Source organism: Lontra canadensis, unplaced genomic scaffold (assembly GCF_010015895.1).
Source record: "Lontra canadensis isolate GAN:19392208 unplaced genomic scaffold, GSC_riverotter_1.0 scaffold223, whole genome shotgun sequence".
NCBI classification, from domain to species: Eukaryota; Metazoa; Chordata; class Mammalia; order Carnivora; family Mustelidae; genus Lontra; species Lontra canadensis.
The window spans coordinates 73,376-100,033 of NW_022631217.1; the positions used below are offsets into that span (position 1 = coordinate 73,376).

At 44.4% G+C, this 26,658-nt stretch overlaps 1 protein-coding gene across 1 annotated transcript; it reads right to left on the bottom strand.

Annotated features, from left to right (window-relative positions):
• Nucleotides 1–2,563: 2,563 nt before the first annotated feature.
• Nucleotides 2,564–3,091, bottom strand: LOC116862155 (40S ribosomal protein S27-like). The gene has a single exon (XM_032849307.1). The coding sequence runs from the start codon at nt 2,875–2,877 to the stop codon at nt 2,572–2,574; it is 306 nt and encodes a 101-aa protein (XP_032705198.1). The 5' UTR covers nt 2,878–3,091; the 3' UTR covers nt 2,564–2,571.
• Nucleotides 3,092–26,658: the final 23,567 nt, after the last annotated feature.

Here is a 26,658-nt window from a genome sequence, read left to right on the forward strand (position 1 = left end):
ATAGCATGTCAAGTTCATTATCAGTAAGCTCCTTTTTCTAGGTTGACTCATTACTGGGATTTTCCATCTGTTTTCCAAGATGTATGAAGTCCCCAATACAATCACTCCATGAAACCTAACCTGGAAACTGCCTCTTCGATCACATTCTGATTTTTAGGAGCTCAACACACAATGTGGCCAATGCTAGAAGTAATTGACTGCAACAAGTATAATTATGGGTTCTCCAAAACAAGCTAAATTTGCGAGAATGGGTTGACAGTTACTAATTAAGATCTCATCTCTGTATCGGGGGAAATACTGGAACCTCACAAATGAGCAGCAATTTCAATGACAATTTGCTATGCAAAATTTGGGGGCAATCCAAATGAAAATGTGGGTACTACAGCTCTGAAAACCTACACCTACCCATCTCGCCTCCCCAAGTTCATCTCTCTTCACTCTCCGATAACACACACCTTGTGGGCTGCTCCAATTTGAAACCGCAAAACAACTGACAGATGACATTCACATGCGTGACATATCCCCATGGGTGTACTTGGGGACTACACAATTCTTGGCATGCTAGCTATTAATTGGGCCCTTTTCTCTCTCATTAAAACATACTGAAACACAAGCAGACACGAGGGATGCTGTCATTAGAAGGATAACCTTGAATCCATTCCAACTTGTAAGTACAGTAAATCACTCAGCAATGTCGGTACATTCACTCCTATCAGAGACAAATTATTTACGGTAACACTTTACAACCAATCACGACACATCAGCTGTGGCTAACAATGGCTCCTCTTGTCACACCAGGGACCTGCCATGCTCTCACACGCCTCTGCACGTGCTTTTCCCTCCACTCCAAAAGGTCTAAAACCCCACCTAATAAGTCCACAAGATCAGTTTGTTGATTGACTGAAGGACTGAATGAATGAAGTGCTTGCGACCTCAGATAAGCCTCCCACTGCGTTTGTAACGTTTGCACCTTGGGCCACAGCCACGCTCTGATGAAAAATAATATTGTGTTACGAATAGGAAAGTCAACTGTGATTATGGGCAAATTTTCTTAACCAGAAAGCATTGAGTAGTAAGATGCTTTGCAGCTGTACATTTTTATTAAGGACCGTTTAAATAAACATAAAACATGTTTGCCAAGAGAGGGTAAAAAGACGGATGCAAATTTCAGCCAGAAAATAGGCACATTCTTTTATTTTTTTTTTTTGCATTTGCCTTAAAATGTGCCCCTAAAACACCAATTACCCTTGGATGTCATTTTTGACCAGCGACAGGGACCAGAAATAGTGACTTAATTTAGGCAGGAGTTTGCTAGGACATAATATGGCTACTGTGCCTGGCGTCTTTCTTGGTCATAAAAGCAGTAAGGAAGTATGACATAACGTGGTGATGGTAAATCACAGCCTGAGCCATTTTGGTTGGCAGAATTTGAAAGACAAACATTACTTCAGGAGCAGAGAAGACGTGCCTAATTACCTCCGTGCCTGGGCTGGGTTCCCTGCAGCTTGGGTCGTTCCTGGACTCAGGTGTGTCTACACGGCCCGGGGCCACGTGTGCAGGGGCAACGTGGCTGGGTGAGGAAGTGGGCGCCTGGGAATGTGAGGACTGGCCACCGCCCCCCTCTCCCCCCACCCCCACACCACCTCCTCTCCAGGGAAGTCAGGCAGCTGAACCAAAGGAGAAGGCAACCTCCAGGGGCCCTATGGAGCCTACAAGGATGGAGACTGGGGAGAGAGGTCCCCGCCACTGGTCCCAGCCGCTCTGCTTGCGAAGTGGCAGGGAGCTGAGCGCCTCCATTTGTAGATCTGCCATTTTTACCTCGGGCCAGCCCAAACCACCTCTTCCTTCTCTCCTGAGGTTTCCCCATCTGCTCCCAGCTGAGGCCCGAATGGGCTGGGGACTCAACCCCGCTGGGGGTGACCACAGTTTCCAGAGGGAGCCTTCCTCTCTCCTGGCTTGCTGCATTTTCAGAGCTCAGAAACCTTCATTTCTTCATAGCTTTTGTTTGACACTGATAGCCCCAGGCCCCTCTCCTCTCTTGCTTCTGTTTTTTTCTGTCTGTCTGTCTGTCTCTGTCCCTTTATGGAAATCGGCTCCCCTCTCATAGTAGGGTAGACTATAGTAGAATCCCAGCAAGGCTTTCCCTGGCGTGTCTGTCTCTTTGTCAGAGCTTTTCTCTTTTTTTTTCTCTCATTCCTCACCGGTATACCCCGAATCCCAGTAATTCTCCACATTTTTCATTTTAATTGCAGCAACACACACAGAACATAAAATTGACATTTTTAAAAAGATTTTATTTATTTATTTACTTATTTATTTATTTAAGACAGAGAGATGGAGAGGGAGAGAAACAGAGACAGCTGAGATTAAGGGAGAGGAGAGGGACAAGCAGACTCTGTGCAGAGCGCAGAGTCCAAAGCAGGGCTCAATCTCAGGACCCTGAGATCAGGGACTGAGCTGAAATCAAGGTCGGAGGCTTCACCAACTGAGTCGCCTGATGCCTCGACATTTTTTAAAATCCAAAATGTGTGTATTGGGATCATTTCCCATTCCTCTTCGTCTTGGGTGCTTTTAGTGCTGTATCTGTCTGGAGGAGCCTGCTTCTGTAAGCCTCGCTTTTCCTCCCGTGGGCTGGCAGAGGACAGTGGAGCAGCCAACACACAAAACTACGGTTTGTACATGGCTCAAGACGGTAGTGACTGTGTCGGATCCCAGGCACTTCATGCCTGTGAAGCAGGAGCTGGGGCTCTGTGCCAGGTGCTTCTTCTTCTTGTGCTTCCTCTTCGCCTCTTCCAGGGATGGGTGGAGGAAGTCCTTCGTAAGGGGCATATTCTTGTGGGGTGATCGTCGGCGCCAGAAAGGCCATAAAATTGACATGTTAGCAATTTTCAAGTGTCCAGTTCAGGGGCATTAAGCGCATTCACCCTGTGGCACTGCATCTTTCTCCAGACCTCTTTTCGTCTTCCCAGACTGAAACTACACATCAAACAACACTCCTTTTGCTCCAACTTCAAGCCCCTGGCAACCACCATTCTACTTTCTGTCACTAGGAATGTGACTACTCTAGGTGCCCCCATGTAAGCAGAATCACACAGAATTTTCTTTTCTTTCTTTCTTTCTTTTTTTTTTTTTTGGTGACAGGCTGATTTCACTTAGCCTCATGTCTTCAAGTTTCATCTGTCGTGTACAGCAGGTGTCAGAATTTCCTCCCTGTTTAAGGCTGAATGATATGCCACCGTATGGACATACCACCTTTTGCTTACATTGCTTCCATCTTCCGAACTTTCCTCTGAAGTGTGGAAACATTAGGCATGAGTGCCCGAAGGGCTAAAGCTCTCCAGTGCCCCATGCTCTGCTCCAGAATGCTCGTCTTGGACTGCCAACAGCCCCCACCAGGTATTATTAGCACGTAGACCAGTTGCTCAGTGGTTGGCACACTCTTGTGCTTAATCTTCACAACAATGGAGTAAGGTGAGTGTTACTCCCCTGTAACAGAGTCTTCTACTGAGACGCAGAAAGGCTAAGCCACTTGCCTAAGGCCAAACAGTTAATAAGTAGCAGAGCTTGGATTGGAAACCCCCAATCAGGCTCGTCTAACTCAGACGCATCACTCCCAGTGCCCATGCAAGGCCCAGAGGCTCTCTGCCACCAGTTCCTTCTGTTTGGTTTCAGATTGGGTTGGTTTGTAAGAATAGTAGAGCTGACTCTACCCACTGACAGACCACTGACCACATGTGCCTGGAACGGCCCGTTGGATCCTGAAATCCTGGCCGCCCCCCCTCCTGCACACACACATGCATGAACACGCACTCATACTCATACACACACAGTTCTGAAATCATTCTACTTTGGGGGCTGTCAAGACTTCTCTATTGCTGTGTAAGTGAGGCAGCGAGCATCATGGAGATGCTGGGATTTGTATTAACTTTGTTCATCAATTAGCCAAAAGAAGCCACGCCTGGACTCGGGACTTGGTTCATGTTCTTGGACCCACAACTCTTTCATAAGCTATTTGTTTCACTTCCTCTCCGGAGGCAATCTGCTCTTGAATGGATTGATTTAAAAAAGTGTCCAGCATTTGAAAATGCTAGAAGAATTAGGCTTGAGGCTTTTGGCAGATGTTTACCTGCTCATGTAAGTGTGACTTAGAAGCCCGGGGAACATCATTTTCTACCAAGGAAAAGAAGGGCTGAGGGGCCTCATGGCTGAGACTTGGGTGTGTCTTGTGTGTGTGGAGGGGTGCCTCATGGAGGTGAGAAAAAGCCTAGTGGGGCTGGGAACTTGCAAATAGAAAACACAAACTCAACTGCTTCAATTTTGCCAGGAGCTGGCCAAGTCCACAGCTCTCTCGGATGCTACCCCAAAGGCTGGCCAGAGTGGCTATGCACATGCCGGTACCCTGGGCAGCAACAGGCCCAGCTGGGTAAACAGAAGTGCAGGAGCAAAACAAGCCAATAAATCATGGCACGGCTCTAGGCTGCCCCAGTCCCCTCCTCCCTCTTCCTTTCCAGCTCCCCCGGGTCTCCCTATCAAGCAAATGGGCCCAGGTGTCCTTTGATCTATCTCCTTGCCCTTCACAAGGGAGAAACGTATCTATAGGAAGGGTGAGCTCAGCCCCACCTGTGACCTGCCCCAGGGCTCCTTGCAGGGAGCTGTGAGCTTCACACATCCAGCTGCTAATGGCAAAAAAGAAAAGCAGACATGGGGTGTTTGAGAAGCTACAGGCTGGCCTATGGTTAGAGAGGCCCTGGGTGGTTGACCTTTATAGAGTTATAGAGATGAATGGGCCTGTTCTCCACCTCAAGCAAGAGCCACTGCTTATACTAAGCACACAGAGCCCTGATGGGACCAGAGCTGAGCTCAAACTCCACCACTGCTCCTTTGCTTTGTATTTTTCATACACATCCTGTGCTCAAATTTGGAGCTCTCACATTTTGGAGATCCCTCATCCTGCTAGTAAACGGACATATTACCCAATGTTGGGTCATTGATCCTTCCTCAAGGAGGCCCATACAGCGTCCTGTTCTACTGGATAGAGCTCTTCTGACTGCTGTACCCCCCAGTACTTAGAACAGTGCCAACATCTCCCTGGTGCAGATTAAATACTTGTTGAGTGAACGAATGAACTGGCATAATGTAATGGTGGAAAGGTCAGTCTCCGAAGTCAGAACAGAATTCCAGCCCAGGTTCTGCCAGTTTGACCTTGGCAAAGATAACTTCCCTTGGCCTTGGTTTTCTTGTCTATAAAATAATAGTATCATAAAAAGAGTAATGTGTGAATTAAAAAAAATAATGCATGTACTGCACTGAGCCAGTGCATGACCTGTAAGTCCTCAGTAAAATGTTAGTTATTATTATTATTTTTGTATATCAACTCCAGGCAACTGGTCTAGATTGCTGGGGGTGCTGAATAGAGGATTCTGTGGTCTCAACCCAACTTGATGGAAAAGAGTGCTCTAAGGCCTGCTAGGAGTGAAGACAGGAGAAGTGGGAGCTTACTTACGCTATTTGCCTTCTCTGGTTTGGCCATGAAAATGGCCAACACTGAACCATCTGGAATACTCTTCAGGAAGAAGTACACTGTGTACATCTGGCAAATTGCTTTTATCAGCCATGCAGGTGTAAGAAAAAAGCTTAGGGATTCAGTGGGGACTGCCCCCCACAGTAATGGCAGGGGTGAAGAGTAGGTCTGCCTACTAAAATTCCAAAACTATTCAAATATCCCTCTGCTTGCCCAAGGGTCGGAAATAACATTCTTTTTTTTAAAGATTTATTTATTTATTTGAGAGCGAGAATGTGAGTGGTGAGAGAGGGACAAAGGAAAGGGAGAGAATCCTCAAGCCGACTCGCACTGAGTATGAAACCCCACACAGGGTTCAGTCCTAGGACACTGAGATCATGACCTGAGTCGATGACAAGAGTCAGATGCTCAACAGACTGAGCCACCCAGATGTCCCAGAAATAGCATTCTTCATCATAGAAGCAGACCCTGATGGGAAGGTACTCCCCTATTTTTGAGTCTCTGGTTCTATAAGAAGAATGACTGTCTTTCCATGTGCTTGAAGCCTGTCAAATGTCACACACTATATTTCAAACATGTGAGTTGACATCATGTGAGCAATACTGCACTCATTTCCAAAGCTATTTCAACTTCAAAGGACATGTCAACCACATTAGTCCCACCTAGGTATGTGGCACTTATGATCAATAGGTACCTGATGGCCAAGAAGACCTAGAGGCCCATGTGTATTTAGAAATGGAGCCAAGAAAGGGAATTTTTGACTAAAGGTAAATGAACCTAAGTCTTGTAAAGTTTGAGTTCAGCTGTAAACACAAAGCACATGAAGTCAGAGAAAGTCTTAAATTCTCTATCTGAAAACACTCCAATGACATCATCTCGAGCCTGTGAGTGTCTTTGGGGTCTGGAGAGTGTGAGCCACGAAGCCTCCATGAAGGGAAAAAAATGTTTCCAGAGACTTCTGGCTCTCAACAAAGCAGTAGGGTGGACTTGGGCTCTGAGGGGCACTGTGAGGGTAGGAGTATGACCTCTCACTCCCCATTCCCTGAACCACCTTCACCAAATAACAAACTTGCCTTTGTACATTACTTGAAAAATACCTAAAGAACACCCTGCTCTCCAGAAATACCTCCTTCTTGGCCTCTCCAAGAGACTTGGACTCTCCCAAGTCACCTTTTTTTTTTTCCTTTTAACAGCTTCAGGGCTTGACATTCCTCATGATCAGAGAATTTGGACAGGGTAACTTAGGGAGGCCTTAGCAAACAAGAACATGTGACTCAAGCAAGTGGATGCCATCTGGTCAGTTAGTAGGGCTTGTGGGGAAGGAGCACTCAACAGGGAACCAATTATGAGAGTAGTCTCAGGGCCTAAGGTCCCAGCTAGGGGCCAGAGACCTCAGAGAGCTAATCCCAGGACCTGGCTACTTGAGGCCACTAGGGGCTGGACACAGCAGCAGAAGAGGGAGATTTGAGGGCAAAGAGAACAAATGTTTACATTTTGCCTGGAGTCATGCTGGGCAGCACTTTTCTCAGAGTCCTTCTTTTTCACACGACAGAAGGGAGTCAAAGCTGAGAGACTGCTCGCCTCCTTTTCTCTGTATACCTCCCTCCCTTGCCAAATGAATTGGATACAAAGGGGCCTGTGAATGACTGTGTTTGGCAGAAAGGCTAGGTCGCCTCTTTATGGGTTGCTTACTGATAAAGAATTTATAATAGTCATTCTCTAAATAGAAAGAATTTCATTTTTGCCTCACACCTGGGTAAAACTATGGACAAATACTCTTTATGAATACAGATGTAAAAATCCTCAACAAAATGCAGAATAGGTGAACCCATGGAGACAAAAAGTAGATTAGTGGTTGCCAAGGGCTAGGAAGAGAGGAGAATGAGGAGTAACTGTTTAATGTGTATGGGATTTCCTTCTGGAGTGATGAAAATGTTCTGGAACTACATAGCAGTGATGACTGCACAACAGTGTGAATGTACCAAGTGCTGCTGAATTGGACACATTGAAATGGTTGAAATGGTGAATTTTATGTTATGTGTATGTTACCGAAATAATAAAAAGTCTTCAACAAAATATAGTTGATCCTTGAAGAATGCAGGGGACAGGGGCACCAATTCCCCCCATGTAGTAAAAAATCCACATGTAACTTTTGATTCCCCAAGAACTTAACTAATAGCCTACTGTTGACTGAAAGCCTCACCAAAAACATAAACAGTCAATTGACACATATTTTATATGTTATATGTATTATATACTATATTCTTACAATAACATAAACTAGAGAAAAGAAAATGTTAAGGGAATTCATGAGGGAGGGGAGTCTGGGTGTCTAAGTTGGTTGAGCATCCAACTCTTGGTTTCGGCTTGGGTCATGATCTCAGGGTTGTGGGATTGAGCCCCATGTCAGGCTCTGCACTGGAGCCTGCTTTGGATTCACTCTCTCCCTCTCCCTCGGTCCCTCCCCTCCCCTCTCTCTTTCTAAAAAAAAAAGAAAGAAAATCATGAGAGAAAATACATTTATACTACTGTTCCGTGTTTATTGAAAAAGATCTACATATAAGCAGACCTACGCATTTCAAGCCCGTGTTGCTCAAGGGTCAACTGTACCCCAATATTGAAATCAGCAATGTATAAAAAGGATTATACACAATGACCAAGTGGGATTTTTTTCCCAGGAATTCAAGGTTGGTTCAACATATGAAAATCAATCCCTATAATATGCTATAGTAATAGAACAAAGGACAAAAGCCACATGTTCATCTCAATAGATGCAGGACAAATATTTGACAAAATCCTGTATCTTTTCATGATAAATACATTCAACAAACTAGGAATAGAAAGTAACTTCCTCAGTCTGTCAAAGGGAATCTATGAAAAACTCATAGCTAACATAAAATTTAATGGTATAAAGACTGAAAACTTTGGGGTGCCTGGGCAGCTCGGTCAGTTAAGCATCTGCCTTCAGCTCAGGTCATGATCCTAGGATCAAGCCACATGTCTGGCTCCCTGGTCAGGAGGGAGTCTGGTTGTCTCTCTCCCTGTGCCCCTCCCTTCCCACTCGTGCTCTCTCTCTCTCTCTCTCTCTCACCCACTCTCTCTCTCTCAAATACATAAAATCTTTAAGGAGCACCTGGGTGGCTCAGTCAGTTAAGCGTCTGCCTTCAGCTCAGGTCATGATCCCAGAGTCCTGGGATTGAGCCCCACATTGGGGTCCCTGCTCAGCAAGGGAATCTGCTTCTCCCTCTCCCTCTGCCCGTTTGTGTGCCTTCTCTCATGTGCTCTCTCTCTCTCTCTCATAAATAAAATCTTTAAAGTAAAGTAAAATAAAATAAAAATGTTTTTTTAAAAAAGAGCCTGAAATCTCTCTCCCTAAGCTCAGGAATAAGACAAAGATTTCTACTCTCACCACTTCTGTTCAACATTGTACCAGAGGTTCTAACCAGGCCAATTAGGCAAGAGAAAGAAATAAAAGACATCCATATTAGAAAGAAAGAAGGGAAACTATCCCTATTCAATGATGATATAATCTTATATGTATATAATCTTACATATATAATCTTATATGTATATATATGTATGGATATAATCTTATCTGTATAAATTCTAAAGAATCTATCAAAATAACATTTTAGAGCTAGTAATCATGCTCAGCAAGATTGCAGGATACAATATTTACAAAAAAAAGAGACAAACCAAGAAATAAACTCTTAACTATAGTGAACAAACTGGTGATTACCGGAGGGAGGTTGGCAGGGGGCTGGATTAAAGAGATGATGGAGATTAAGGAGCACACTTGTTGTGATGAGCACTGGGTGATGCATGGAAGTGTTGAATCACTATATTGTACACCTGAGGCTAACATAACACTGTATGCTAACTATACCAGAATTCAAAATAAAATAAGATCAATAGTATTACACAAACCATAGATACCTGAAAATAAAATTAAGAAAACAATTCCATCTACAATTAAGTAATAAAAAATTAGGAATAAATTTAACAAAAGAGGTACAAGACTTGTACACTGAAAATGATAAAACATTACTGAGTGAAATAAAAGAAGACCTAAATAAAGACATTCTTTGCTGATGAATTAAAAGACAATACTGTTATGATGGCAATACTCCCGAAATCAATCATTTTGAATCAAACAGGTGCAATGCAATCCCTAACAAAATTTCAGTGGGCTTTTCTTGCAGAAATTGACATGCTGATTCTGAAACTCATATGGAAATAGCAAGAGACGAGGAGCTAAAACAATAAAAACTCAAACTCTTAGAAGAAAACATAGTTATAAAGCCTCACGATGTTAGATTAGAGTAATGGATTTTTAAATAGGACACCAAAAGCACAAGTGACAAAGGAAAAAAGAAAAGATCAATCAGACTGTGTGAAAATGTAAAGCCACATACCGCAAATTATGCCATCTAGAATGTGAAAAGACAGCATGATGAAGGGGAGAAAATATTTGCAAGTCACACACCTAATAAGGGACTTACTTGTATCTCAAATATATAAAGAACTCTTACAAACTTAATAACAGAAAGACACATGACCCCGTTAAAAGTGGGCAAAAGATCCAAAAAGACATGGCCAACAAGGACATGTAAAGATGTTCAGCATCATTAGCCACCAAGAATATGCAAATCGGAACCATAAAGAGAGGGGCACCTGGGTGGCTCAGTCGGTTAAGCATCTGCCTTCGGCTCAGGTCATGATCCCAGGATCCTGGAATCGAGCCCTGCATTGGGCTCCCCGCTCAGCAGGGAGCCTGCTTCTTCTTCTGCACCCCCCCACTCATGCTTGTGCTCACTCTCTCTGAAATAAATAAATAAAATCTTTAAAAAAACTATAAAGAGATACTGTTTCACATCCACTAGAATGGCTATAATGAAAAAGATTAATAACAAGTGTTGGAAAGGATGTGGAGAAATTAGAATGCTTGCACACTACTGGTAGAAAAGTATAATGACCTGCCACTTTGGAAAACAGTCCAGTACTTCCTTAAAAGGTTAAACATAGTTACCATGTGACCTAACAATTCCACTCCTAGGTCTATACACCCAAGAGAAATGAAACATGTCCCCCCAAAAACTTGTATACAGATGTTCATAAGAACACCAATTATGAGAGCCAAAACGTGGAAACAACTGAAATGTCCATCAACTGATGAATGGATAAAGAAAATATAGTACATCTATACCATGGAGTCTTATTCAGCCATAAAAAGAATAAACCTTAAAAACATTAAGCAAAGTAAAAGAAACCAGACCAAAAAAAGGCTTCATATTATATGATTCCATTTCTATGAAATGCCCAGAAGAGCAAAATCCATACATACAGAAAGGTTAGTGGTTGCCAAGGGCTGGGGGGAGAGGGAGTGGGAAGTGACTCCTAATGCGTAAGACATGTCTTTCTGGTGTGATGAAATTATTCTGTTATTGGATAGTGGTAATGATTGTTACCACTTTTTGAATATATCAAAACCACTGAATTTTATACTTTAAAAGAGTACATTTTATGGTATGTGAATTACGCTGCAATAAAAAAAATGGGAAAAAGTTTTCTGGGGGAGATCACTCTGATTTTTGGTATATAATCCAGAAGAAACTCATGGAATTATGTCAACTCTCATCTTCTTATTTCTATGAACAAGATTTCTCAGTCCTTATGAATATAAAAAAAGAAAATCAGAAATGGAACTGATATTGAATACTGTGTTTCTAGCAATAAATAATATTTATCCACAGATACCTTTAAAAAGCCCACCCATTTTATTAAGAGATGCACTTAAATAAAAATTTACTTTTGTAGTTAATAATTATTTTTATTTTTTTTATTTCATTATTTTTTAATCATTTTTTAATTTATTTTCAACATAACAGTATTCATTGTTTTTGTACCACACTCAGTGCTCCATGCAATCTGTGCCCTCTCTAATACCCACCACCTGGTTCCCCCAACCTCCCACCCCCCCACCTCTTCAAACCCTTCAGATTGTTTTTCAGAGTCCATAGTCTCTCATTGTTCACCTCCCCTTCCAATTTCCCCCAACTCCCTTATTTTTAAGATTTATTTATTTGATGGGGGGAGGGGCAGAGGGAGAGAGTATCCAAGCAGACTCCCACTAAGCACAGAGCCCAAGCAGGGTTTGATCCCATGACCCTGAGATCATGACCTGAGCTGAATCCAAGAGTCAGATGCTTAACTCACTGAGCCACCCGGGCTCCCCTATTCAAAAAATCTTAATATATTTATTCTGTTCTTATCATTTGTGTACAGTAACTATAATATTTTTAAATAACTAGTGTTTTGTGGACACAAGAAGTAAAAGTTAATTTCAACCTATGAGTATATTTTTGTTTCAGAAGAGTCTGAGGGGGGAGCATTAGACTTCCATGTATAAAAATGTACTGCCTTGGGGTGCCTGGGTGGCTCAGTGGTTGCGCATCTACCTTCAGCTCGGGTCATGATCCCAACATCCCGGGATCAAGCCCCGCATCGGGCTCCCAGCTCAGTGGGAAGCCTGCTTCTCCCTCTCCCAGTACCCCTGCTTGTGTTCCCTCTCTCGCTGTGTCTCTGTCAAATAAATAAATAAAATCTTAAAAAGAAATTTACTACCTTAAGATAAAATTCTCTGGGGGAAGTGAACTAGAAGTACAGACTAAAGGAGAACAATGTTAAATGTTTAAGAAGATTTTGTTTACATGTTTTCAAATAAAATGGTGGTGGGTAAAATCACTTTGGTGTTTAGATTCCACTAATATATTTCAAAGAACAAAGAAACAGTTGTATTTTAAATGCTGATATTTACGACAGATTGGAAATAACATCTTTGCAACTGTTTACACTCAAGACTGTAAAATTGTATGATAAAAATGTGCAAGGGGACATTTAGTTATCAAAGGTCAGAACACTGAGAACGACACAGTATCATTTCTGTGATACTCTTGTCAAAAGTGGATAATGTCAATCTAATCATGAAAAAAACATCAGACAACCCTCCACTGAGGAGCATTCTACAAAGTAGCTGGTAAAAAAGCTTCAAGGTCGTGAAAGACAGAGAAAGACTGTTACAGGTTGAAAGGGACTAAGGGGACATGACAACTCAATGCTATGTGGGATCCTGGATTGGATCCTGGAACAGGAAAAAAAAATCAGTGGAAGGACTAAGGAAATGTGAATAAACTCTGCTGTTTAGTGCAATGGACTGAATCCGACCCCCTCACATTCATATGTTGAAACCTAACCCCTCATGTGATGGCATTAGGAGGCAGGGACTTTGGGAGATAATTAGGTCACTTGGGTGGAGCCCTCATGAATGGAAAGGGTATCATTATAAAGGGGACCCCAGGAGTGTCTGGGTGGCTCAGGCAGTGAAGCGTCTGCCTTCTGCTCAGGTCATGATCCTGGAGTCCTAGAATCGAGCCCCACATAGGGCTCCACAACCCAGCAAAAGGCCCTCAATCCGACCATGCTGGCCCCCATTTTTCAGGCTTCCAGCCTCCAGTACTATGAGAAATAAATTTCTCTTGTTTATGAGCCACCGACTCTATGCTACTTTGTTACAGCAGCCTGAACTAAGACATTTAGTCAGTGTTATTGTACCAATGTTAATTTCCTGGTTTTGATCACTGTACCATGGTTAAGTCAGTTAACATCAGGGAAGACTGGGTGAAGAGCATACTGGAACTCTCTGTATTATTTTTATCAATTTTCACATAAATCTAAAATTACTTCAAAATAAAACGTTTAAGAATATCACAGGGGATTCTCAGGCAAAAACGTTTGATGATTATTGAGTTACATGAGTCACAGTGTCCATGAGACAAAGGCAAACCAGTGCAGCTCTTCCTGGTTCTGAGACCCAAGAGAAACTTTACCCGGTGCCCTCAGCTCCCACTGCTGTGATAAGGTCCTTAGCATCCTCTTACAGGAAACAGCAACAAGTAGGGTTCATTTTTCTTTCTGTAGGTCTGCATTGTGCCTTGACAGGATGCTTACAGGTCTCTCGAGTGCAGGTGCCTATTTATTTTTTTTTAAAGAGTGTTCTTCCTGATTACAAAAGCAATACAAACTTCTTATAGAAGGGCGTCTGGGTGGCTCAGTCAGTTAAGTGTCTGACTATTGATTTCAGCTCAGGTCATGATCTCAGGGTTGTGAGATCAAGCCCCACCTCTGGCTCTGTGCTGAGCGTGGAGCCTGCTTAAGATTCAAAGATTCACTCTCTCCCTCTTCCTCTGCCCCTCCCTGCCTGCCCCCAGCCCTGGTTTCCTGTGCTCTCAATCTCTCTCTTTCTCAAAATTAATAATAATAATAATAATAATAATAATAAACTTCTCATAGTAATTTTGGAAAACAAAGAGAGCTACAAAGAAGAAAATAAGAATGTCTGCAATTGCACACTATGATGAGGATTTTGGGCTATTTCCTCCTAGTCTTTTTCCATGCATATATACACGATGGGGGGGGTCTTTTAATAAAAATAACAATCATACTAATATAATTTCAAACTCCTTTTTCTTCACAATTACAATATAAGACTATCTCTCCACATCATGATATTTTTCTACATTTTAAATCATGAATGTTGGGGTGCCTGGGTGGCTCAGTGGGTTAAGCATCTGCCTTCGGCTCAGGTCATGATCCCACAGTCGTGGGATAGAGCCCTACATCGGGCTCCCTGCTCAGTGGGGAGCCTGTTTCTCCCTCTGCCTCTCCCCCTTTCACCAACCCAACCCCTGGCTGTGCTTTCTCTCTCTCTCAAATAAATAACGTCTTAAAAAAAAAAAAAGAAAACAAATCATGAATGTTAACTGAGTAAAATTTAAATTAAAAAATGTTTTAAATCACAAGATAAAATTCCTTTGTGTGGATACACCAAAATTGATGTTACTAAGCCCCTATTACTAGATCTTGTGCTCGTCAAACCTACAGAGCCAAGGCTCTGTTTCTACCACACTCTCTGCATGCCAGGTAGGCACTTAGACCAAGCAAATGGACCAACAGACAATCGTGGCTAATAAATGTCAAAGAAGATAGGGTTTCTGCTCTACCAAAACATAAGCAAGCCTCAGAATATTGCTTCCTACTGGATGATGGTGAAGTGTGGTGTCTATCTCCCCAAACCCCTGTTTATAAAAATGTTTGAGTCTAATGATGTATTATATGTTGGCTAATTGAATAAAAAAAGAGAAAGAAAGAAAAATGATTGAGTATATCCCCAAATATCATATAGATATAATTTTAATATATTTATTTATATATTTAACTTTTGGCATATGCACTTAAGTACATCTATATTGGTGGCTTACAAATGCTATTAATGTACTGCATACTAACAAAATTATTGTGGGCCTTATATAATATATAAAAAACCATATAAAGTTATAAATTATGGATGAGAAACTTATGAATTCTAATCAAGCACTCCTGAATTTTAGGGTGTCTGTTTTACTTCATAAAGCCTATACAGAAAACAGAAATTTAAAAGTGATAAAATAAAGAGGCAATGGGAATAGAAGTTCTAACATTTTCTTCCTGGCCCCCAATGTACACACTCTGCTCTGGGGATGGAGTGGTGTGAATGGAGAGATCTCCAAATTTACCCATTATTGGCTTGGAAAGAGGCAGCATGTCACTTGTCATAACACCTTCATATAGCTCCTGAAAGCGTCCTCAGTCAGGAAGTCCACCTCAAACCCTCTTGGACCCCTCTAGGCATTTCAAATTGGCTCCTGCAGAGGACTGCTGACCTCTGTGCCACATGGTCATTCGTTACACTGCTGGTGTGTTGTCTATTGACTTTAGATTGTTGGAGCCTGTAGGCAAGAGGCGGGCCATTAATCTGTCCAGCACTTAGCATGCTGTTAGCCTTCATTGTTAGAGGCCACTGTGATTTGTAGACCAAACACGGGCCCTGGAGTCAGAAAACCTGGGTTTTGGTCCTTTCTCTGCTCCTTGCTTCATTGTGTGACCTTGGGCAAGCTCATTTGTCTCTCTGAAGGAAGCCACAGTGTGCCACAGGGGGCAATGTGACAAGCAGAAGAGACATACGCCCGAGAATCAGCCAGACTTGGCTCAAATCTCAGCCCTGTCATGGGGTGCTGTGCAATCTGGGGCAAGCTTATCTTTTCTCAGCTTCCATGTTCTCATTTTTAATTGGGGGATAATGATCCCACCTATCTCACAGGCTTGTGAAAAGTTACTAGAATAACACTTAATGAACATTTGCTGAATCTGACATTTAAAGGTAAGTAGAATTACTGAATGTCAAGTCCTCCAAAAGCATCTGTTCCAATTCCTTCATTCCACAGATGAGCATACTGAGGACAAGACCCAGGAAGGGGGTTTGTCCAAGGCCACACACTGAGCTCCATCTCATCTACACTCTTATCAGGGTGCTGGCATTAGCTCCAGGTGAATTCCACTTAAGCACTCCTTTGCTTGTAATAGACATTTAATGCTTATTTTTCTACATAAGGGGGAAGGAAAGGGAAAGGAGGAGAAGAACCATGACACTAAATTCAGGCCCACAGGTCAGATAAAAACATTCAGCCATCCAGAAGGAATTTGGGTGACAATAACATTCATAATAATAGCTCACGTGCTATGGACCACATATTAATCTAGGCACTTTTCACATATTAAGGCACTTAATCCTCACAATAGCTTTATAATCTCCATTTTACAGCTGAGGAAATGGGCTCAGAAAAATTTTGCGCTTGCTCATGGTTATACACTGGGAGAGTAGGATTCTAACCTAGGTGATCTATCTCGGGCAGTAGTTCTCCAACTTGAGCAAGCATTAGAATCACTGGCAGAACTTGTTCAAACACAGATGACTGGGTCCCACCTTCAGAGTGTCTGATCAAGTAGGTCTGGCATGGGGCCCAAGAATGTCTGTATCTAATGAGTTCCCAGGTGACACTGCTGCTGTTGGTAGAAGGGCCGCAGTTTTGAACATTGATAGTATATGATTCTACAGTCAACCACCTTATTACACTACCCAGCCATCCTCTTGCAAAATCCTTCATTGACTCCTCCATAACCTTAAGATAAAATACAGATGCCTCCTTAAAACACATAGGGCATTTTGTGATCTTGCCTTAGCTAGCTTTCTAATCTCATCTCCTTCTGGTACCCTCCATTCACTCATGTCCATCCTCCAAAGCTATTTTCCATTTCAGAATGTACCAAAAGCCCTCTCTGGCTTCTGTCTGCATTTGCTATTCCTTCTGTGTGGGATGCCTGCACTCTCACATTCTCCTCCAGCCAACACTTAACAAACTTCTTGTGCTTTAAGGTTAGAGATTCAGCTGAAGCATCCCCTCCTTCCAGAAACCTAACAATCCTACTTCCTACCCCCTCTCCAAGTTGGAGTGAGGGGCCTCTTTGGGGCCCCCTAGTCTTCCTTCCTGCTCTCAATATCCTTTAATTTTCTATGCAGTGGTTTCCCCTATAACCCTGAGGGACCTATTTCACTCATATTAGTATTCCCAGTATCTGATACATGGTAGATGCTTGTTAAAGGTGATAGTTGGGGAATGTCACCAGAAGCCAAACAACAACATTAAAAGCTGCTTGATGAGGGGTGCCTGGCTGGCTCAGTTGGTACAACATGCACTTCTTTTTTTTTTCCCAACATGCAATGCTTGATCTCTGGGTTGTAAGTTCAAACCCCCCCATTGGGTGTAGAGATTTCTTCAAAATAAAATCTTTAAAAAAGGTAAAAAATAAATAAATAAAAAATGCAAGCTGGTGAAAATATAGAATCAGAAAAAGCAAAGTGCCTCTTGCTATAAGCCTGGCCTGGTCCCACAGAACTGATCAACCATTCTTTTTCCCATTGCCTGTCTCCCTTTCACCCTTTCTCTTCCTCCCCAACTCCACATCTAGCACTGGACATACTCTACCCATGCTCCTCAGGCTACATTTATAGTCCCTCTGCCCCAGTCTCTGATGGCCTCCAGATTGCCATTAAAGCTGTCCCCTTTTGCAATCAGGAGAGAACCTCTCTCTGGCAACACTGTAGGACTTAGCCAGCTCCGGTTCGCCCCTTCCCTCAGAAGTAGGGAAGATCAGGAATGGAAGGAGAAGGCGGGGGCATATACCCTGGGTGACATTGATTTTGACTTTCTTTCTGGATTGTGGCTGATTCTCTTTAGGGGAGTCGTTTTCACCCTCTTAGGAGAATGGGATGGGATAATTTCTCATGATGTTTTTTTCTCTTTCGGACATGAAGGCAAATAATAAATTCCGGTTGGCCCTGTGATTTATGAGTTCCTTGAAATAAGGAGATCTAAGAAGCATAAGCTCAGCTGAGATCTAAGAAGCATAAGACAAGTTTAATATTTATAATTTGCTCCTCCCAATGACTGGCCTCAAGTTTCATCAAGAGTTGTGGGTCAGCCAAAGCAAACAGTAGGGGGAGTTGTACTTTGTAAAGTGCAACTATGAGATAGGGCCAACCGGCTCTTGTGGAAGTTCAAACAGAGTCACTTAACAAACAAACAACAACAACAACAAATAAAATTAAAAAAACAACAACTACAACAAGCAGCAACAATGTCACACCCTGGGAAGGAGAAAGATTCTGATTTCCAGAGTTACATTATAATATTCAGAATGACAGGTTTTTAACAAAAAATTATGAGACCCACAAAGGAGACCATACCCAGAAAAAACAAAGCAACCACTAGAAACTGTCCCTGAGGAAGCCTAAATGTTGGGCTTTTTAGACAAAGATTCAAGTCTTCAATTTTAAATATGTCCAGAGAGCTAAAGGTTGCCACGTCTAAAGAGCCAAAAGAAAGTGTGAGAATGAGGTCTTGATAAATAGAGAATATTAATAAAGAGGTAGAAATCATTTTTTAAACGAACCAAGTAGAAATTCTGGCATTGGAAAGTACAGTAACTGATGTGAAAATTTTACTAGAGAAAAACTTACCATAGATTTGAGCAGACAGAAGGAAAAAATCAGCAAATTTGAAGACATTGAGATCCAATGTGAGAAACAGAAAAGAGAATAAAGAAAAATGACCAGAGCCTGAGAGACCTGTGAGATACCCTCAATATACAACATAAATATAAGGGAAGTCTCAGGAGGAGAGAGAGAAAGAAGCAGGAAGAATATTTGAAGAAATAATAGCAAAAGCCTCCCCAAATCTGATGAAAAACATTAATCTACACATCCAAAAATACTTCAACTAACTCCAGGTAGGATAAACTCAAAAAGGTCTGCACCTAGACACTTCATAAGCAAACCGTCAAAAGCCAAAGGCAAGGAGATAATCTTGAAAACAGCAAGAGACAAGTCACTCATCACATACAAAGGATCCTCAGTACGTTTGACAGTTGAATTCTTATCAGAAACTAGGGAAGCATGAAGGCAGTGGGATGATATATTCAACGTGTTGAAGGACAAAAATTATCAACTGAGAATTCCATACCCAGAAAAATTATCCTTAAAAATGAAGGAGAGGGGCACCTGGGTGGCTTAGTGGGTTAAAGCTTCTGCCTTCGGCTCAGGTCATGATCCCAGGGTCCTGGGATCGAGCTCCGCATCGGGCTCTCTGCTCCGCGGGGAGCCTGCTTCCCTTCCTCTCTCTCTGCCTGCCTCTCTGCCTACTTGTGATCTCTGTCAAATAAATAAATTATTTTTAAAACGAAGGAGAGTATTATTGAGCCACACACAAAAAAGAATGAAATCTTCCCATCTGTAAAAACATGCATGGACCCTGAGGGCATTATGCCAAGTGAACGAAGTCAGAGGAAAGACGAATACCACATGAACTCACTTATATGTAGAACCAAAAACACTAACCCAAGCTTGTAGATACAGAGAACAGACTAGTGGTTGCTAGGGGTGTGGGTGCTGGGGTGGGCAAAATGGGTGAAGGGGTCAAAAGATACAAACCTCCAGTTATAAAATAAATAAGTCACAGGGATGGAAAGTACAACATGGTGACTATAGTTCATAATACTGTATTACATATTTGAAAGTTGCTAGGAGAACAGATCCCAAAATTCTTTGTCACAAGAAAAAACTTCTTTTGTAAGTATGTACGGTGACAGATGTTAACTAGGCTTACTGTGGTGATCATTTTGCAATAAATACAAATACTGAATCATCATGTCATATACCTGAAACTAATACAATATTATGTGTCAATTATACCTCAATTTAAAAAAGAGGGGAGGGGCACTTGGGTGGCTCAGTCGGTTAAGCATCTGACTCTTGGTTTCGGCTCAGGTCATGATCTTAGGGTCGTGGGATCAAGCCCCGAGTTGGGCTCCACACTCAAAGTGGCACCTGCTTGAGATTCTCTCTCTCCCTCTGCCTCTGCCCCACCCTGCCATTTGCACTCTCTAAATAAACAAACAAAATCTTTTTAAAAAGAGGGAAAATGGCAAAGGGAGTCCTTCAGGCTGAAATGAAAGGACACCAGACAATGACTCAAATCCACACAAAGAAATAAGGAGCACCAGTGCACATAACATGAATATTTATAGGTAATTATTAAAAATATGAATGTATTTTTGTAACTCCCTTTTTCTATCTGATTGAGAAGATAACTGCACAAAGCAGTAAGTATGGATCTATGTTGACAGGCACATCATGTAAAAGAAGGTAATTAACAATGCTCAGTTTACAGATCAAGAGCCAAGGCATGCTCAAACGGAGGGGAGGTAGTGAGCCTTGCCAAGGTCATCCCACAGTCCAGAGGTGGAGGCAAGAATTGAACACATGCTGAACTGAATTGAATCCCAGCTGAATGGAGTTCACCTAGAGTGATCGACATAGTTCAGGGATCTAAGGACATTCTCTTAGCGAGGAAATGGCAAGACCACACGTCGTAAGTGCTTCCCATTGTGTCGGGCACCAGGCTAAGTGTTCACATGCATACAAGTTATCTATTGCCTCCATGTAAGAACCCTGGGAATTAGGTCCTAGGACTATCTTGTTTTATAGAATGAGAAAACTGAGGCACCAAGCATTTAAATAATATAAGCACAGTCCCACAGCTGGTAAGTGCCAGAGCCAGAATGTGACCTCAGACAGTCTGACCCCAGAGCCTGTGCCCTCTCCACTTGACCACGTCAGCAGTTCTGGCAATTTTCCAGCTATAGATACTGGTTCCCAGATGAGTTGACATCCAGAGCCAGTAGTATGATTTCAGAAGTGCCAGAAAGGTGTCTTCTCTCAATATCCCTTTATTAACCTTCCCACTTGCTGGCCAATGCCCAAAATTCCACTGATAGAAATTTATTCCTTTGGCTTAAGTTCTTGTACCCTGAAACAAAGACCTAGGAAATGGGCACATAAGCTGCTGTGATATTCTTTCTGGAGAGATGCTTTTGCTGTGCACATGTAGACAGCTAACATGAAATGCCAGAGAAGAGGGAGGACATAAGAGCAGGAGGGCCTGAAGCCCCATGGGAGAAAAAGGAATAAGGTAGAGACCAGCAACAGGCAAATGTTCCTGTTTTGGAGAGGACCAGCCTTTGTCAAATGACCGTCACCGCTCTGCAAACATCCTCCCAGACAGCACTGAGTTTCTGAGAAGGAAAGTTTCATGTGGGAGCCTTTGGAGCAAGGTTCTTCAAGGGAAGTGGTGATAAAAACCCCAGGGTGGTCTGTTTGTCCTGAAATTCCCTCCCTTAGCTCTGAGATACGACTTAGCACAAATTCCTCTGCTGGTCGTCATACTGCAGCTACCTGGGAAACAACTCCTGTCTGGAAGCAAGAGGAAGGGGGCTGAGGAACAGTTTGGGAGTGGGGGGAGGACCTCCTGCTGTGGAGGTCAAAGCTAAGAGCTCTGCTTTTCTACCCAGCTGCAGGGAGTAGTAGCGGAGTGGGGGAAGTGCCCTGCCTGGGCTTGGCTCTGCCCTTGCTGGCTGTATGACCTTGAACAAGTCATTCCTGCCCGATGCTTTCTGGCCCTCACTTATCTTCTATATGCTAATGACTCCCGTCCCTATTATCCTTACACTAAACCTCCCCTCTGAGCTAGAGCTGTTGTCCTAAGTGGGCAGCGGTCCCTTCCAGAGAACACTTAAAAAAATAAACATCCCTTAATTTCATACATCCATCTATAAGACAAAGAATGTTCCCTGCAGCCTGACCTCTGAACCCGTGCTCTTTGCTACACCATGTTTTAATTCCAGGGTCACACTTGTGAGCTGTGGGACCTGGATTAATGTACCTGAGCTTCAGTTTCCTGGTCTGTAAAATGGGGATATAATCATGCTTGCTGCCATATATTAAGCCCTGTGCCTGGCACATACTGAGTGCTCCGTATGTGTTTTCTAAAAGTGAATAAATGAGCAATGACTGGGTTTGATTCCCCAATTTGTGTGTGTGGTTTTTTTTTTTTTTTTGCATCAGTAGATGATTGGCTCCTTTTTCAATTTTTGAGACATTTAAATCAAATGAAAGCCACGTCAAGCTTCAGAAATGCTGGGTAAAGCATTCAGTCTTCTGGTCTACCTTGTAAGTGCTCCTAGGGGCCCGCCCCTAAACTTGCAAAGGCACACATGCCATCTGGTTCTTCATGAATGCTCTCGGCCACACTGCCAGGGGGAGCAGAGAGATTGCCACCATCTGCCTGGAGACCCAGTGTGGTCTATTTGCTGGGATTTCTGCGGTACTGAGACTTCCCCTCCACCCCCACGCCCCATTTTCCCAATCACTCCCTCCTACTGCCCGAAACGTCCGTATGATCTTCTGAGGAAACTTAATCCCAAAATATCTACCCTATCGGCTCTCATCGTAGACCCGTGGCCTCCACCCACAGAGGCTTTTTGCCTCCTAGTCTTGTTAATGCACGCACATACCTGCTATGGCCCGGGCTCTTGCCAACTAAGCCCCAACTCGCTGTTCAATCCTTAGCAGGACTCGACAGTGTGGGACACAGAATGAGTATGTGGAGTCAAGGGGCTGTCGCACAGCAGGAAGGCAAGCGGTGTTCAGGGAGGTGGGGGGCTGGTGGACCCTCTGCCCCAACCCTGGTGACCCTCCCCCGAGTCTGGCTGAAGCTCCTGGCAGAAACACAATCCAGATTGGACCATCAAGTCATAGCCGTTTGGGCTAATGGGTGTGGAGGAGGCTGGTCTATATTATGGACCAGTTTTCAAAAAGACACAGTTTTAGGACTGCCCAGCCAGTCCAGTAGCACATGGGCCTAATAGCTAACCAAGAGCCGCCAAGCCCCAGGCCTGCCAGATCTGTTTAATGACAAGATAAGAACCATTTATAATTAGCACATTTGGTCTGTAAGTAGGCCCCACTGTACCCCTAGCCAACGGTTTGTTCCCAGGGTTGCAATGAGCATGTACCCACAATGCTTCTTCCATTTTTAATAGAATCTCAAAGAAAACTCCATCTTTACGAAGCCCAGCCCCTGGCAGATGCTCCCAAATGCTGAGACAGGGCCATCCAAAGCAGGGACTGAAGTTGGCTGTAGCCAAATCATCAGAAAGTAGTACCTTGGGGGAGATGAAACCTTGACCTTCATTACAATGAAACACAGCACTCTCAGATGGCAGTGGCCTCCCTCTCCTTTATCTGCTGGAAATATACGGTCACCCAAACATGAACGGGACACACTTTTCTCGCAGGCATCAAATCAGGAGCAGGACATAGTCAGAAGCCAGAGATGGCAACTTTCCGGCTATGTCAAATGAAACTCTTAGTGGAAGATATCCCAAGCAAGGTGCTAGGACACCCACTTCGGTTTCCTCCTAAGGAAAGGGAATGCACGACAAGGATCCTGGGTGCCTTCTCCTATCGTGGGCCAACACACACCCACACACACGTTTCACACACAAGTCCTTTGTTGAGCGTTGAGGCAGGACGTGGGGAATTTAAAAGAAGAGCCCAAGAAGTTATTTTATTTCATTTCTGGGGGCTTCTCACAAATCTCAATCCTGCAAAGGAGCCAGCACCAAGTGATACAGACTGGAGTCCCTCTCACGGAGCCTGAGACAAAACAGAGGACATGGCCGGGCTCAGGGCTGGAGAAGCTTCATCTGATGGAAGCGGGTGTGGTGGGTTTGTGTTTTGGTGGAGTGAAAAAATAAAAGAGGGGAGTGTGGGCAAAAAAAAAAAAAAAAAAACCCACAGGAAAATCTCCCCCAAACCCACTGGAGCTGGGTCTGAAGAGGCAGCCCAAGAGAGAGGCTCACCTTCCGCCTCCTTTGTCGTCTGTACTGATGGGCGAATTTGGAGCTTGTGAAGACGTATACACAGGTAGTACATGCCCCTAAGGAACTGGTCCCTGGCAGAGATGGGGGTGGGGCTGGGGGTACCTGGGGGCTATTTCTTCAGAAAGCTCAATAAGGAGGCTGCAGATTACCAAAGGTAGAGAAGATTCTAGAAGAGTGAAAGCGTAAAGGCACAAATGAGCATGGCGGGGTGGCATGGGTGCTAGGGACCCAGACGAGGCCTAGCTTGAATGGAAGGCCCCAGGCTAGAAGCACTGAGAGGTGAAGAAGTTAAAAAAAAAAACCCAACAGATTGTACTTGTCAGATACTACAGGTTATTGGCATCAGAGCATTCCCTGCCCTTCCCTCAGGAAAAGAATGTTTGCAGACCTGTGTGAGGCTGCGTGCCGTGCCCTCCGGCATGATGCCTGCTTCGCTGCCTCACCTCTGGGAAAGACGCCGCTTGTCTTCAAAGGTCTGGAGGGGTCCCAGGGAACCTCGTTGGGGTTCTTTCTCAGATGAAACATAGCAAGCTGGGACAGCTGTGCCTGACATTTCCTGAGTGGAGCAAGGAGGGCTGCGCCTGGCTCTGCCTTGTCTGGGAGGGGAAACAGTCCAGAAGGCGGCTACTCGGCCTCCCTGCTTCCACTCTGCTCTCCCGGCCCCAGAGCTGGGAGCCCTCTTGAATGTGTTGGGTTGAAGGTTGCGAATAAATCCTGGATGTGGGTGTTTGTTGTTTTGGTTTTGGGTTTTTTTCCAAACTCCATCCAGGGCAGCCCTCTCACACTTCGCCCGTTGTCCCCATCCTGTTGGCAATGATGTAGGCTTGACCCCCAAAGCAAAGCCCCACCAGTTTCTGGAGCAGTATGGGAGCCAGGGGGTCTCCCCAGAGCCCAGCCAGTCCAGTGCTCTCTGTCCCGGCTTGAGTTAAAATGCAGGCTTAGTCCCCCACTCCACACCTGCGCAGGGCCAGCAGGCCTGGTCTAACCCCCAATGCCTGGCACACAGGGGTCTCATTCACAATTCAGTGTGTTTCAAGGGGCACTGCCTACCACAGGCCACTCTTCCATGGGGCCTCCTTCCTACGAGTGACTCCTGCTCACAGTCAGGCTGCTCTAATCTTGCAGATAGGCCCGAACCTCCCTCCCTCAGCACATTTTTCAGGAAGGGTGTTTCTCTCTCTCTCTCTCTCTCGCTCGCTCACTCGCTCGCTTTCTTTTTTATCATCATCAAAATATATTCACAAAACACCCACATCTCTGTCCACACTATAAATCAGGGTGGGGAGCCTCTGGCCCACAGCCCAGATCTGGCCCTCAGCTTGATTCATCTGGCATGTGGGGGATACTGTACTGGCTTCCACAGCTGCAACCCAGAGCATAATGCCTGCCTCCCTCCCGGCCTCCCACCCCCTGCACTGCTGGGGTCGGCCCATTCCAGAGCGAGCCTCGAAAATAGCCAGACTCAGATGTGGGGCGGCGGGGGTGGGGGGGGGGAGGCGGCTCCTGTGGCTCCTTCAGTTGCTCTTCAACAGGAAATGGGACCACAGAGCCAGGGAGGTGATTTTCACAATGACAAAAGTCAACACTGAGCGGCCACTTCGCGAATTTTCAGCACTGACCTAACAAAGCATGTCACCTAGGTTTTCTCATTTATCCTTCCCAACCCTTTTGCACTAAGAACGTTTGATTTCATCTGGAGTGTAGGAAGCAGGGGCTCAGGAACTTGCCTGGCCCCACGGTGAGGAGGCAGCCCAGCTGGGAATTAAAGCCCGAGGTGGCTGACATCAGCGCCTTCATAAGCACTCGGCTCTCCTCTCTGCCGCGTCCCCGCGGCATGCCAGTTCTCACGATTCGGGAGGCCTGTCATTTCCTTGTCTCTGCGTTACATGCAGTAACCACGCGCTCGGTTCTGGGGTGACAGTAAATTCAACCCCAGTTCCTTCAGAGTGGCAAGCCCTGCTCTGAAGATTTCTAGAACAAGCAAGCAAACAAAACCAAAGAGTGGAGGGCGTGTTTAATGGGCTACTGATAATTTTTAAAGGCAGGGAAACTCTTCCCCAGTCCAGGACCCCAAAGAAATAGAAGAATACTAGGGGAGTTGATCACAAAGATTCCCTTTTACTGTTTGTCTAGATAGATCGTGACTAAAAGGGGGGGGGTCGGAGGGAGTTGGGGGGAGGGAGGGGGAGGAGGAATCCCCCCTCCCCCGCACTGGAGCAAGCCCCTGGTACTCTCCAAAAGAATTCTTCCAACCCTCCCATAGTATTGCAATGCCCCAAAGTACCATTGGCCCAATCCTTCACCTCCTCAAAGACTGTACTGGGATGGCATCTCTCTGCACAAGGGGAGTGGGAGCCCAGAATGTACGCCCCAATCAAATACGGTACATCTCTGGGTACCAAGAAGGAGGTTGCAAATCCAGAAAGACCCAGCAGTTGAATGGTTAAAGACAAAAAGGGAGCATGGGGCAAATTCAGAGCCCCCAGTGCCAGACCATCTGTCTACCTTGAAAAAAAAAAAAAAGGAAATATAAGCTTCTGCCTGACATGAAATCTGCGAATACCAGAGGCCCCGCAAATACCCTTTGCTGACACTCCAAGACAGCGGACAACTGCTTGGGGTTAGGACAAACCAGGGGAACTCGAGACTGATCCAGGAAAGAGGAGGCAGCTGCTTGGTGACAGAGCCCCAGAGCCCCTGTGACTCCTGCTTCTTAAGGCCCAAATGACCAGAGGTACAGAACAAAAGAGTCGGCTGGGCCCCTAACCCCGCCAGCAGGGTGGTCCCAGAATCCGACAGCTGGTACTAACAGCCCTGGCAGAGCGACACTCCAAATGAGTACATCTCATCCTCCCAAGATCCTCGGAAATGGAAGCTTTGCTACGCTCATTACCGAGAAGGCTCTGGCGCCCTCCAGCTCATTT